This window comes from Anarrhichthys ocellatus, unplaced genomic scaffold (genome assembly GCF_004355925.1).
Source record: "Anarrhichthys ocellatus isolate YVR2014 unplaced genomic scaffold, GSC_Weel_1.0 scaffold27, whole genome shotgun sequence".
Classification (NCBI taxonomy): domain Eukaryota; kingdom Metazoa; phylum Chordata; class Actinopteri; order Perciformes; family Anarhichadidae; genus Anarrhichthys; species Anarrhichthys ocellatus.
In genome coordinates, this window is record NW_022280057.1 from 2,891,866 (window position 1) to 2,907,318 (window position 15,453).

Genomic DNA, 15,453 nt, shown 5'->3' on the forward strand with positions numbered 1-15,453 from the left:
CAAGACTGTAAAGCTACAAGCAACAGAGGCTCCCTGTTTCTCTGATACTCCATACCCAGCTGACCCTTCATTTGCTATCAAAATTTTAAAAAAAGATGTGGACTGTTCACAATACTTTACTAAAAAAAACCTCCAGGCCAAAGAGCCTGAAGCTGATTCTTTCTGATAATAACAAAGTCTGGCTTGTCTTCTTAGCAGGAATATGAAAAAGAAGGTTTATTCAATGAGATGATGTCAGCAAGCGATGTGCTTTTGTTTGGGCCACTAATGGAAATTTAAATGTAATATCTGTGTGTGCGTGCCGTGCGTGCACTTGTGTGTGGACGTGTCTACCGATCTCATGACCCTGCAGTTCTCAGGTCCCCTGGGGGATTGTGGGTGAATCATAGCCGATGTTGTCGTAAGCCGGAGGAGGGTGGCTGATAGTCCCTGTGACTGATTGCTGTGTGTGGAGATACATTTACTTTAAACAGCAGCGGGTTCTTGCAGAACATTGTGAGGTTGATTCCATAATCAAGACTGAAAAAGCACAAAAGGCAGAGTTCAGAGCAAATTCCAGGCTTACGGTAATTTCATTTAGTACATGTTGCCTTTTTCTGGTTCGCCACAGCACACAGTGTCTAATGCTACATTACTTTTACATCGGCTAGCTGAGGCAGAGTGATTAGCAGATAAGATCATGCAGCAGGATGTATGCACACATGCACTTGTGTATAGATAATTCAACTAGCACACATACATGCATAGTAGACACACACCCACAGGCAGCCAGCCCGGCAAATCTAATAGGAATCTCTAAATGCCTGTTATCGGAACAACATCCACTGTCCATCATTGCCAGCATCACAACAGGAGGTAGCCGGAGGAGGAAATCAAGTGCAAGAGATGCTCCCATGCCAAAAAATGGATGATTGAGCAGTAACATGTTTGAATCATAGACGGTGTCTCGATGGAAGCAGCCCTTTGGCAATATCCATCACGGTGGGAAAGCTGCAGAGAGACCATAAACAACCACATCACTTTTATTCTCTTTTAAGTTATCCCTCCTCTAACTAACCCGAACACACACACACACACACACACACACATACACAGGAGATGGGCTCTCACCACAGTGAAGAGGGACATCTGGTATCAAAGAGAAATCAAGGAAGTGAGCTGCAGCCAAAATAAAGCAGCTCAGACTCTCTGAAAGTTTGTATTAATAACTCCTCTAATTATACCCTGTCTAGCAAGAGCAGTCTCAGTCCCAGAATACAGTAAGTGAAGTGATGTTGTCCTACATATCCTCTCCAGTATGACACATCAAGGAAGGGGATGGAGCGAGATTAAAGGCATCATCTCCGACACCAGCTGGCTTAAACTGTCTGCTTACCGACATAGACACAAAGGAACACTCTGAGACGCGCACGAGGTCACGCTCGCTTCTTTTTTAAGAGTTTCTAACTTGGGACACATTGTTGTCTTAGTTGATGGACGCTTTTTTAGCGAGGATGATAAAAAGCTAAAACTATGCTACTCTTGAAAGTAAAACTGAAGCTGACATGCTGTCTTGCTGTCTTGCTTTATAAATGGTGAGTATGCAAGGTCTTAAAGGGGCAGTGCACCCCAGAATCAGAAATACATATTTTTCCTCTTTCCTGTAGTGCTATTTATCAATCTATATTGTTTTTGTGTGAGTTGCAGCGTTTCGGAGGTATCGGCCGTAGAGATGTCTGCCGTATCTCGAATATAATGGGTTTAAGGCATTCGGCTTGTGGTGCTCAAAGTCCCAAATAATATAAAAAACAACAACAATGTCTCCTTCCAATAAATTATGACCCGGTTTCTCAAGAAAATCCACAGACCTTGTTGTGAGCAGCTTCATGTAGAAACTAAATAGTTCCAGAGGACTAAATCGTTGGAAAGAAGAAAAAATATGCTCTTGATTTTGTGGTGAACTGTCCCTTTAATTTAGATGAAAAACATTTGGCCTCACTTACCCCTGTCAAGATGTTTATCATATCTTTCATCCAAGTATTTCAATAGAACCCTGATCTTGCCCATTAACCGGATCCCTGTCCTCAAAATAACCCCATTACGTCTCTCGTCTGGCCTCGAGAATAGATGTGGATATTATGCAACGAGGTCAAATGTGCAGTGCAGTGAGCTGCGTGTGAACATTAATGAAGCTCATTTAGTCCGGCAACACACTCTTTATTTCCCCTGCCACTGATGCATTTCCTAGAGGGAAGTATTTGGGGTTCATTCCCATGACTGCAAAATCGAGAGACAGGGAAGCTGCAGGGATGAGAATATAGTTCTTCACACAGTCAGCAATAAATGGGTTCTCCATCTCTGGCACTTCACTAAAATGTCAAATGAATATTACAGGGGGATCAGAATGTGTGTGTGTGTGTGTGTGTGTACTTAAAAGCCCCAACGTGGAACAGATCGACTAAGCTGGAAATGACGCGACAGGAGACGTGACTCAACTTATTGGAGTGGGTGGGTAAATAGGTCAACACGGAGTATTCCACTTTTCACTTTCAGTCCCTGCGCCTGTTAGTGGAGTCAGCACACAGAGAAATCATTGGAAGCAAAATGTCAATGGATGGTAGTGGACTATAACTGGTAGGAGGAGCTGTGCACAGCTGATAGAACCCTACAGAGGTATGAAAAAGTAGGGCAACACAGCAGTAAAAGAGTGATGCTTCTCTGTGGTCTGTCGTAGAAATATAATATGAAATGCAACACTATTACAGAATAGCACTTGTAAATAACAATAATGAAGGTTTCCGTAATAACACAACATTACCTAATCCTTTTGCAGACCTTACATCATGCCAAGAAATTAACACGAGTCACCAGCCAATTGCAATATTCATGCCTTCTCAAATCCTGCTGTCTTTATGAGCTGCAGTGCATCTGGTTTTAAGGTCTAGGTCAGGGTGAAGGTTGGTGTTAGTCATTTAGTTGTGTAAAGATTAGGGGCTAGACTGCATTATGTCAATAAGGGTCCTCACAGGTACGTGTGTGACTGTATGCTGAAATTTGTGGTGATTGACTTTATGTGTCTCATCTCGAGGAGAAAAAGTAGACCCATCCTCTGTTTTGTTTTAAACTCCTGCAGCTAGTCTAGCTTTTGATGCAGCTGTTGATTCCTCCACAAACACTCCTGCAGCATGCTCAGTAGTATCTTTGAATGTACTACTGCAGCATACAGAGAATGTGACTGAGGTTTAGCTATTCTGGGCTCCTCCATCTATCAGGGCCTACAGCCAAGATCTGCCAATGTGGCGTGCAGGGGGTCAGAGGTCATGCTTTAACATGATTGAATGATTGCAGTGAGCCTTCTGCTACCGATTTGAAGGATCAGTACAAATGACTGGGGCTCATATTATATTACGAAGGTTAGGTTCTCCCCAAGCAGCACAGTTGCTGTGGTATTTTGTGTATGAAGTAGCTGCCGCAAACACGCGCTCATATTCAACAAGTCAGAACAAGTTCAGTACTGCTGGATTAGATTCGTAGGATTCTGGGCATGACCTGTGACACGCACACTCCAGGGTCACTGTGTGTGTGTTTGCAATTAAGTACATAACATGTGGAGATTAGGACATATTAACCGATGCTTTGGCTGTCGGAGGGCAGAGATTAGAGATGTGAGGCTGCGTGTCACTGGCCTGTTGTGATGATGGTTTACGAGTGATCATCTGTAATGCTGATGGACTTCTTCCCTTCCTGCCTGATTGCTCCTCATTACATCACACTAATCATGCATCTGAGGCCTGTAACATCTTACTCACACACACACACACACACACACACCAGCAGAACAGAGCCAAGTGTTAGTGTTTTCACCGTTACATTGAGGAGGCACTCATTTCTACAGCAACATGTCAGTAACATGTAGTTGCCTTCTTTTGGGTTCATGTTTTAGCACTCTGACCCATCATGACCTTATGAAGACAGGGGGTTTTAACCTTTTGAGAAAACATGAGAGAGAGCGACAGAGGGAGAGAGACAGAGGGAGAGAGACAGCTGTAAATGTTTGCGGGCCGGGCCTGATGAGATGTTTCGATGACTATCTCTCCAGCCAGTGGATTAGCGAGCAGAGGGTAATGGAGGAGCACTGTACACTTTAGTGAGCGGTAACGCATGCTGGAGGGAGAGCTGATGAATGGGAGGGGAAGCAAGAGGGAACTCTCTTTGACAGTTGAAGAATTATCATTTCATTAACAATATGCATTATTTATGTCTAACCCATCTATTGCTCTGGCACATACATTTACAACGACCTCTTTTCAGGCATACATTTCATTGTCTTTAATAAAAGATCCGTGTGATGATACTGCAAAATCCTAAATTTGAGTGAGAATATGACACATATATGCACACACCTGCCTATATAATACACTATTGTCACTTAGATGTATAAAGCTGTGGAGGGGTACGGTTAAGGAAACCGATCAGGTGTGAAACCCAAAACTCTGTGTAAACAGCAATTATAACACATCATTGTAATGCTTAAATATCGTGGGGATGCTTTAGCTGTTTGTTTGTTTTTACGGTCGCTGCTGCTCCAAAGTTGGGGAGGAGATTGCACAGCACACAAATCACTGAGTCGGCATAAGGCAACTGTGGAATATCCTGGACACTTTCCAGACATTTAACCACCATTGAAATGGAAGTAAACAAACAAACTGAGTCTCTAGTGCAGCGCACAAAAATCCAACCAATAAAGTATGATGGGGAAAGAAGCGGCATAGCATCTGAAACGACTGGTGTTACGAGTCTGATCCTATTCTGGACCAAAGGTTGTTGAGAGTAAGCTGACCAACTTTTATCCAACATCACTGTACAGTGTGTTTAACCCATGCATGTAGAGGCAGAACTTTTCTGGTGTTTAAGTTGGCTTTCATCAGGCTCAGTGGAAGAGCCAAGACCTCTCTTGCGGGCTGTCAGGCGACATGATGGGAGAAATTGGGTGTCTGTATGAATCCTTGCCAACATCGGCCCTGGCAGGCTGGCGCATTACTCGGTGCTCCCTGAGGTGAAGCATGCAAGGTCTTCACAAAACCCCGCCAGCACCCACGATGACCCTTAAACTGCCTGTCAGCTAAACTGGCCTGTTGTTCTCTCAGTGTCTGCTAATGTGGTGCTGAGGCGGTTCTGGTGTCCCTTCACAGAAATGAGGAAGGTCTTCAGTAAGTCAAAGGTCTTCAGTAGTCAGTTTAAGGTCTTCAGTAGTCAAAGTGCAATCTTAAGTGTCCAATCTCGAGTTGCCAGAATTTTGCAAGTTAGGTAGTATGTATCGTCATATTTCACAATATTAGTTGTAGTGCAGAAACATGTAGGTATGGAAAGCTTTACATAGAACAGCGGTTTCCAACTAGTCTGGGTTCCACTTTCATTAAAGCTCCTATAGTGTATGTAGGGTTTTGGAATTTCCGACTTTGGCGATACCGAGAACACAGGATATGAAATTGATCTACTAGCAAAAATGATGAAATAAAATGACAGATGCCGTAATGACATAGAAAGCCTCAGTCCTCAGATAAAGTAACTCCCTGTTCAATTAAAGATACAGGAAAACTAAAAGTGTTGGTTATTAGTTGCACGTCTTTTGGCAAAGTTGGCCATAAATTCAGGAACAACTCGTAAACACGTTCAGATCACGACCCACCGTTTGGGAGCTTCTGAAGAAATGATTAATAGCGTGACATTGAAATTGACAAATAGAGGTCTGGTCTGTTCATTCATCAAAGTATGAGGTTTATTAAGACCAGGTCTCGGGAGGGTATAGATTGAAGATAACAGTAGGTCACAGTCAGAGGTAGCAAAAGAGAGATCCGAAACCTTCTCTTGTAAAATCACAGATATAACATGTTATACAGTAGGGTTCAGTATTTGTTAACATTGAATATATTATCTACTAAATGTCTTCTCCCTAATAAGTGACGCTATTTTGTGTGTATCTGTAATCTCTATCCTGGCAGCTGTTTGGAGCCACTTTGCGAGACTCCCCATTAATGCGGTGCTGACTCAGCAGTGTGCCTCATTGCCCCAATTAAACAGCTCAACGCTTGTTCACTCTGGGGAAAACTTACACACTTGCTTGTGTCACAGTTACTGTAACCTGACTACTCTACAGATGGTTTCTGTCGAGCTCAGATTTAGAGCTGGTCTGTAGTTGGAAACAGGAACTCTACTGAGTAAAACGATGATAAATTATGACCATTAGTGACATAAACTGGGATTTTCGGGTCAAAGAGTAAAGCTGCTAATGTCTATAATTTGTCTATGTGGTGTAGAAAACAGTATATTGCTACTGTACTGTAAACTGCATCTTTTTACTCACTGGTATGCAGTGAATATCAATCCTTTCTCTGTCCATTAACATAAGACAAATGTAATGTAATTTATAAACATTACCCTCAAAGCATGCACTAAACAAATAGGACATATAACAGATGTGGACTGTTTACATTCTGCTTCCTTTCAGTCTCTGTTGCCATTTTTAAGGATGAACAACAATGAGCAGTTTACTTGGCTAAAAAGTTACATGCTAACGATGCAGACGCTTCCATAAAAGTTGATAATTTTCCAAATATGCTACATTTATCAAGAGCACTGTGTAATCTAGGCCCTCCAATTCACAAATCTGATTGGTTTTATGAGATGTTTTTAGTATGTTTAGGTGACATACAGTACCTGGCACAGTAGAATTTAGAGTAACCATTCCTGATATCCATTCATTCCATTTCTGAACAGAATAGTCCCGGTCCGTTTGGCTGTTTTTGGGATGCGGAGGCGAATACGTGAGAATTGTTAATTAAATAGACACTGATGGAATGTAATAGGCCTGGCAACTTAAGTGTGCTTCACTTCTCTGCTGGTCTCCTGAGTAGTTTCTCATTAATGTTGTCATAAACACCCACTCCTGCTGTTTGTTTATGCCTTTAGATTAAGCTCCAGCCAAGCCAGAAATGAACGCTGTGGCAACATTTCTGCCTTAATCTGAGGAACTAAGTAGATATATAGGAGATAGTGTCTCACTGTGGCTTTAATTCTTGCTCTTCTTATCAGCTATAAAAAGAAATTGAAGCGTATTCACTGACCATCTGTTTCAAAGTCAAGGCTCGTGCTAAAACTTTGATATGTGGCTAAATGCACACTTACAGGCGACCAGATAGGTAAGCGCAGCAGAACCAATGTGACATTGAAACTCTCCTCCCCAGCTTTAGTCTCTCCAGGCACCAAATCACATTATCATACACATGATTTATTCATGCACAGTCTATTTATGTATTGACTTAGATAAACACAGTTGTTGCTTTCATGCAGAAAGACTGCAGAGGAAAGAAAAGAAGATTAAGCCAGCTGTTGTTGGAGCATGAGTGCATCCTGAGGCTGCATGCTTGTCTCCTGTCAACATTGCAGTATAGTGTGCAGGACTCAGTGAGACACTGCAATGGGATACTTTGTCACGCGGAGCGGGGCTGGACCCCCCGAAATGTAATTGCACTCTGTCAACTTCGTGCTGCATCCCCGCCATGTATTTTACATGAATGGGGCAACTATTCATTCCTCTTACTCCTCTGCTTACATTTTTTCTTGGCTGAGTGAGATGAGTTATTTTGTCAATATGGCTGAAACCAATTAGATAGCGGCGTGAATGTCGAGCAACACAGGTGCTGTACTTCATTCCGTCTGTAAGAGACATATCACATTACTGATGTCTTTACATTTTTTAGTTCAACCACTCAAAACGTGCCTGCGCTGTCAAAACGTAGATATCAAAACATTCCCTTCTCACAACTGCATTACCACCATAACGTAATAGCGATACAAAATTCATTATGATGAATTGCTATTCGAGCAACTTTCACATTTCTGCCAGCTACGGTGAAGTGAGCAGATACAAAATGCTGCCGAGGGTTGGAAGCCAACCTAACAATTTACTGTGTGCTCCACCAAAAGGTCAGCAGTAATGTGAATTATTATGCGACTTGTAGATAAGGGATATAAAACACACAAAACTGCCGGTTTGATACTTTAAAGGTTAGGTTCACAATATTCAAGTCGGTGTTAAAACATTATTTTAGTGCCTGTATGAACTATATGACAATGTGCTCGCAATTTAAGAGCTGGGGGACAAAATCCACAGTGCTTGTTGTCAGTCGTCTGAGTTATCTAAATCAAGTGTGTGGAAACACAAAGGGAACATTTTGTAATGAAAAGACTAACTATGGAAGAGGATTCGTTTGGTCTTTCAGTTTCATTCTTGATGCTGAAAACAGCTGGGTCAACTACAACTCTTACAGATCACTTCTAAACCCTGACGACCTCACTTGGGACAGCCCCATTCATTTCCAATCCTTTTTAATATCAATGGAAACACATGTCAGACAATTATCTATTTCTATTTCTAAGTCGTTTGGCATTTTAAAAGTCATCTAGTCACAAATGAAAACATACACATACCGCTCATGCCTTTATACCTCTGTGTTTACATCTCTTTACGGATATCTGTCTGCCTGTGGCCTGAAACTATAAACACCGAGTCTTGCAGTCGTCTGAATTATGAATGGGATATTTACACAGACCGGGCACCATCTTTTGTTGTCTCTGTGGAGAAACAGCGCTAAGAGAGACAGACAGAAGCAGAGGAGACGGGAGAGAATGATTTGAGCATTAAGAGGAATCGAGAGGTGGTGACACAGACTGAGCCGAAGAGCGTGTCAAAGTGACTTTCAAGATAGATAACAAACTGTCTGAGCAACTTGATTGACATCGCGCGGCACACACACACACACACACACACACACACACACACACCTGAGGATGGAAGAGGCAGGTCCAGTGCTCTCTGTCTGAGTTCTTATGCTCCCTGCAGCTCCACAGAGATGAACCGATATGAATTGAACGCCAGAGCCCACGCCTGTGTGCTGTTCCTGTGTGCTGTTCTGACGAGCACATCTCCGGTGACTGTTGAAACCAATATCTTGGCTCTCTGTGCCAGCCACCTCAACGTAGTGCTGCTGGGATATGCATCAGAGGAATTAGACTCGGAGGACTTGATACGGCGGATAACTGGCTCTGCCAAAGCCTCGTTAGATCTTAATGTTTGTAACTTTCAGAGCACTTGTCGCTGTTATCTACACAGCAGCAGACACACTCTAGCATCTCAACTGAACACACACCAACACAATCCTACAAACACTGCCTTTTACTACTTATAGTGTGATAAACATCCTAAATCTAAGACAACCAACCACACTTCCTGACTGAAACGTGTGTGTGTTGCAATCCACTTTGACTTGCAAACTATATTGCACATGAAGCTAAATGATCTAATCCTTAATAAGTGCAACACAAAGGACTTGGAGTGTTGTTGCCATGGTAACGATGTGACAAGGCTGACTTTACTGCTCAGATCTCTCAAAACATACACGCTTCTTGTTTTTCATTTTAATATCAAATACCATTTTCTACACAAAAAATATGTGCAAATATATCAACTTCTACTATTTCAATATGCATGTTGTGTTTATTTGTTATTTACACGTATTGGAAAAGATATTAGTGTGTGTGTGTGTGTGTGTGTGTGTGGGTGTGTGTGTGTAGGCTGCTCCTCACATGGTTAAACAGAGTTTCCTTCTGCATCATGCATCAACATTAGACGTCCTCACAAACAGCTTATGTAACAGCTGTAGTCTCTCCTCCTTCCTTTGTAAATTCAGTCACGTCCAACTGCTGCAGCCAAAATGAATAATACATCTGTACTTTTCTAGCCAGACCTCCGCTAGTATTCCTCTGCTTTATCTCGCTCTCTCTCCCACAAGGATAAGTGCATGTGCTTGAGTCCTTCAGCAGGCACACAGACATCCATCAACAGGTTAACTGATATCTAAGTGTTGCATTACTGTACCAAACGGGGTCCTCTTTTAGATGCAATAGAGGACACACCAATACATTGCAGAACACATATCAGGAGCAAGATAATTCATATCTTACCTATCAGGAAGTCTGCAAAGGAAAGCAATTTCTACAATCTCAGCACTCTTATTGAGGTATAGATGATAAATGAGGCAGTCAAAGAGCCTGAGTGCCAGACTGTGCAGGGTAAGGAAGCATGCTTGGAGTAAAAGGATCTTTTTTTTTTACTTTACTACCTGTCCTAACTGTACAAACGTCGATAACGTATACAGTGTAAGGTATGCATGCAGGCATATCGTCATGCTGCTACAAGCACAAAAGATGTGGAAATAGAGGTAGGGGGTAAACGGGGACACGGATGCAGTAGGAGGGAAAGAAGTGCTAGGGAGGAAGGGAAGGAGGAAAGGAAGCACTGAGAGGGTAGGATGCAGCCATCAAGAGCCACAGGAAGAAACATAGGAAGCACAGGGAACAAGAGGGGATTGGGGGGGGTGCTGACTTGCAGTCTGTAGCTAACTAAGTAGATCAGTATTTAGTCATGAATATAACACATTTCAATCTCACATCGTCTTCAGGACAGGAAGATAAAAGCGCTTCACCTTTTTTGTTCTAGAGGCCAGTTGAAGTGGAAGCACACACTGAGATTGAACTCATTAGGGCAGCAGCTGCCTCCATCTATTACCCCTTATACTTTTTGCATGTTGTTTTGGTCCGTGCATGTGCCTCAGGGTGGCAATGACCGAGTTAATGGTTCGGGGTAGGGAGGGGTGGGCAGGGGCTACAGATGCTGTGCTCCTCACTCAGTCCGACGTAAGAGGTGTGCAGGCACACACACACACACACACACACACTCACACACACACTCAAACAGTACAAACCCAGGCCGGAGGATCCCAGGGAGAGATGCCCTCCTAAAGGTTCTCTGCAAGCAAACATGCCCTAAGCATTCAGTCTTATACGATGCTCAAACACACACACACACACACACACACACACACACACACACACAAGCACTCACACTTCCGCACGCTCGTTCGTGCACAAACACACACATGCTAGAAAAACACACCAGATGCTCTCCAAGAACATGAGACGGGAATGAAAGAGAACTTAGGTTTGAGGGGCGGAGAACTATCAGTTCACACAGAATATGAGAGAGAGGGGGGAAAACAAGACGGGAGTGGGCGGGGGATACAAGGAGCATCAGCAAATCAAAACAAGGAGGGGATGCGATCAAACCTTCGGGCTCTGTGCTGTCTTTGTTGATGGCTTGCTTCAGCGGGCAGCAGAAGATTTCGTGACACTTAGCGCGAAAGGGGGACCCTTTACTCCTTATATCCGCAGAGTGGATGGAGTCCTGCCGTAACATAATGTACTCCTGGGTACCTGGGGCAGCGTCATCCTGGACTGCGGTGGTGCCATAACAGAATGAACTGGGGTTAGAAAAACTCACCACACACAGAAAGAAAAGCACAACAACAGCAAAAAACACAAGGCAGTAACACAGGCAAATGATAATACGTCACATATTAGCTACAGCAATGGCTTTAAATAACAGTAATATAGCACAGAGGGACAGAGAGAGAAGGAAGAGAGAGAATAGAGGGACAGAAGAGGATAAAGAAAGAAATAGACAGGTTTAGATCAAGAACACCAAGTTCACAAAACAAATTAAAGACAACCAACAACAGTTAAATATAGCCTGTGTCACTTAAAAGGAAAAAGTGATCAAATAACACAAGGAAAAGGGGGGAGGAAACAATTATGTTCAAAGTCAGTGTTATGGCGGACACAGATCCATGAGCTGCTGCTGCGCTTTGATGAGGTGACTGTGGGGCCGGGAGAGCAGTGAAAGGTTGTGGGATTGCAGGGCAAGCGTGCAGTCTGCTGCTGTATAGTACACTGCAGAGTATAGTCAGCGCCACTGGAACTGAGGTCAGGTGGTGGGTGAGTATGGCCCCATGTACTGTATGGGTAGGCAGGCAGATGCAAAGGCATGCACGGGCCTCCCGGAGCGGCCAGCGGACTCGTGCTAACGATAAGTGACGTTAAGGAGCGCTGTACTATAACATCGCTCTGCACGTGTGTCTGGAGGGATCCTGGGATCCTGTGAGAAGCCCTTTGTTTCTGTCTGTATGTGTATCGGATCTTTTGCGTTCGTCCTCTTCTGGGCACAGTCCCTGCTTGGCTTCGATCATTGACCTATTTTCTCTCTGTTGATGGATTAGCTACAAGAGAATCAACCCAAATAAATTGTATCTTCTTTTCCTAATGGATTTAAGTGCCATGCCTCTCTCTGACACATTTAATACTTAATGAAAATTACTGTGGAGTAGGCTATTAATCAGAACCACTACAATACTTAATCCCCCTCTCTTTATGACTTATGTGACCAGCATAATTCATTTCATTTTAACTTAACCCACCAGAAGAAATGGTCTCATGAACAGTGTTAAAACTGATGTCCTATTCTCACACAGTTTGTTCTTGATGACCCGATATCCGCTCTTCTCACTGTGATAATATCACAACCTTGTAAGCCTCAGACAGCTTTACTCAGAAAGCTGGAACATGAATGGACTACAGTACCGCCTCAGTTTCTTCTCCCAGAAAGAATACACTAAACTACTGAATATAAACTAAAACATTATGTCGACGGACTCCCACTCACTGACTTCCATGCGCTGTGTTTTCACACAGTGTCTTCTTCACAAAAATAAAGATCAAGCAGCACACATTTCTGTGTCTCAAACACAAACAAAAACACATACAGGAAATAAAAAAGCCAGACCACGTGTATTAGAGGCACATGGGTCCAATTAATATTATTTTTAAATAGTATTTAAAGGGACAGGAAGAATTTGAAGTTACTGAACACTGTGTACACACATGTACAGAAAAGCTGTGTGGTGAAGAGTACCAATTAGAATTTAAGGAAAACAATATCATAACTTCAGTCCATGTCAATGCCTCAAGAGAATATACAGTGAAGGTTTGTGTGCTTTATTTAAATGTACTCTTATCAATGAATCCTGAAACTATTTGACTATACTGATCTATTGATTATTGGGTCATGATCAGAGATGTGTGGATGCAATGTTACCAGCCGTAAACTACCTGGTATTCATAACACCAACACACTCACCCTGGAAATATAAAGCCAAAACACCTGGTAATATGTTGTAGGTTTACTTTCATTCATAAAGCCCCTTTACACACATGAACATTTAGTGTATTCCATTTAAGTTTGAATGCTTCTCCATTGGAGTATAGTAGTTTACCAGATAGGTCTTAATTGAAATAAAGTTACGCAATTAACAGGAGAGTGCAGAATAGAGTTATATCAGAAATAAAGAGAGGGGGATGACCCCCAACCGTACAACCTAAAGCAACATAATTTAAGGATTTAAGGCACTTTATTATGATATGTAACCCAACTTAAGCCCTGCCTTAACAAAATAGAGGAATATCTTGATTTAAGATACACGTCAAGAATTGGAGCCTTGAACTGACAATATGAATAAATAGCCATCCCAAGAGTGATTCTATTCTGGTTTGGCAGATACAGTATATCAACTTGAGAAAGATGGTTGTTGACAAAGCTGTCAAGTAAGCCTTACGAAAGATGATCGCAAGCTATCTCTTTCAAACAAAAATAAACTCCCTGTACCAGATGGACCAACTGAACTCTTCTTGATCTTAATGTGAGTGTTTCATAGTGAAACTAAAAGACACACACACACACACTAACAGACAGCAGATAACCGGGGCTCCACGCCCAGCGCCGTTAATCACCACGTGCCTTTTGTCCTTCGGTGCCTCCTTCAGGCTCCTGGATGACCTGCTCCACTGACATGAGTGCAGCCCCTCGCCAGGAAAACCACACTACTGAAACTTTAATGGGGCTTTGGAATGACTAGAGAGGAGGTCTAAGTTTCCTTCCAGGAATATGACCCCATTATCTGCCCCTGAGGCACAGATGTGCTGCTACTGTACTTGATCCAGTAGAAATTGAGCTAAACTGAGCTAATCTCCCCTTTTTTATAAGAACCTGTTTTCTGCACACAGTTACTACCATGTGGTCTATTCGTGTACTGTAAATAAAATCTATGAAACAACGTTGATGAGTCGAAAAAATGTAAAATATACAACTTTCCCTTTAGACCAGTGAAATCCTGACTATTTCCCTGTTGCCTGATCAGCTTCTTTCCTCCCCAAACAAACTACACAAACACTGAAGGGTTTGTTTCACCTGCACAACACAGGTGTGAAGATGCACTGAGACAAATCCACAGGTTAGATGGCAAAGGGTCAAACTTCATACTGCTTACTGGCACAATCATTAATGCACTCCGCAGTTGTTTTCCCTCTTTCATCGCTGCCTGAGCTTGTAGCTGAGTAGAAAAGGTGCGTTTGAGAGATGAGAATAGACTCTCTACAACTTCAGCCAATGTCCAATTCCAGCCGGCGCTTATTAATGAGCCCGCTAACTGGCGGCTCATCCGGGGTAATAAAAATGAGTGACGACGGGGACGAACAGAGGAGGCGTGTGCGCCATCTTTAACAGCCCGTCTCCTTCATCCTTGCCTCCAGCCTTGATAAAAGAGCGCATATTGAGATTGAAGGATGCGTGATTGACACGGCATGGACCTGGGATCTCACTCTCAGGACCAGCCCACTCAGAGTGAGCTGTCAGCCGGGTTCATAATAGCTGGTGATCTACAGGCCACCGGTGTTGCCACATTGGACCTTCAGCACACTAGCAATAGATGCCCTTGCCCCTCTGATGAGAATACATCTCACAGTAAAGATAAATGGAGACAAAAAGGAGGAGGAAGGGGGGATGAGATGCATCTTCGGTTAGTTGCTCATCTGTTTAGTTCAGGTTTTATGGCCGTAGTATGTGTGGGCAGTATTTACCGTATGGAGTATGTAGCAGGTGATATGCTGCGCTTGTGTTTAAGTGTGGGAACAGAAGAGCGGGCTTAATGTGACTAAACATCATCAGTGACACCCAGGCTCATAAACACCACCTGCCTCGTGTTCAGATGGGGTTCAAGGATGTGTGTAATCAACTGAAGCACCGTCAGGCCCCGGAGAAATGCACTACACTTCCATATACGAGGAGCAATGTGCACCATTTTACTCAAGTCATGGCTTATATCATCAGGAAGGTGGGACACATTCATCATGACTTGACGAATAGCACACTCACTGAATTAGAATCAGAATTAAGCACAGAAACGGGTCTGAAGCCCGAGGTTTTCAAAAATAGCCGTGGCCTCAATGTGGCTTTACAAAGAGCAGAATCTAGCACATTGTCTTCTGGGATGCCTTTGGTAAATCTCAGGAAAGAATAGTTTTATTTCCGTTGTAAGTCACCTTAGGAAGTGAGTTGATTTGAACTTGAGGTTTTCTTTGAAACTCAGAATAAGCTTACGTTTTTATTCATGCTCTTTCATCCCTCTGAGCTGAATGTTTGTCTCTCTCTCTCTCTCTCTCTCTCTCTCTCTCTCTCTCTCTCTCTCT

The 15,453-nt window shown here is 42.9% G+C and overlaps 1 protein-coding gene across 2 annotated transcripts in view; it reads right to left on the bottom strand.

Moving 5' to 3' along the window:
• The window catches only part of fgf13a (fibroblast growth factor 13a), a 74,690-nt gene that overhangs the window by 26,222 nt on the left and 33,015 nt on the right, over positions 1 to 15,453 (bottom strand). Inside the window, exon 3 of one of the 2 annotated variants that reach the window (XM_031862544.1) lies at positions 11,164 to 11,331. The exons of the other annotated variant lie outside the window; for it this stretch is intronic. Coding sequence (XP_031718404.1) covers positions 11,164 to 11,331 — 168 coding nt within the window. The remainder of the gene's footprint in view (positions 1 to 11,163; positions 11,332 to 15,453) is intronic. 2 annotated transcript variants of the gene reach the window in all.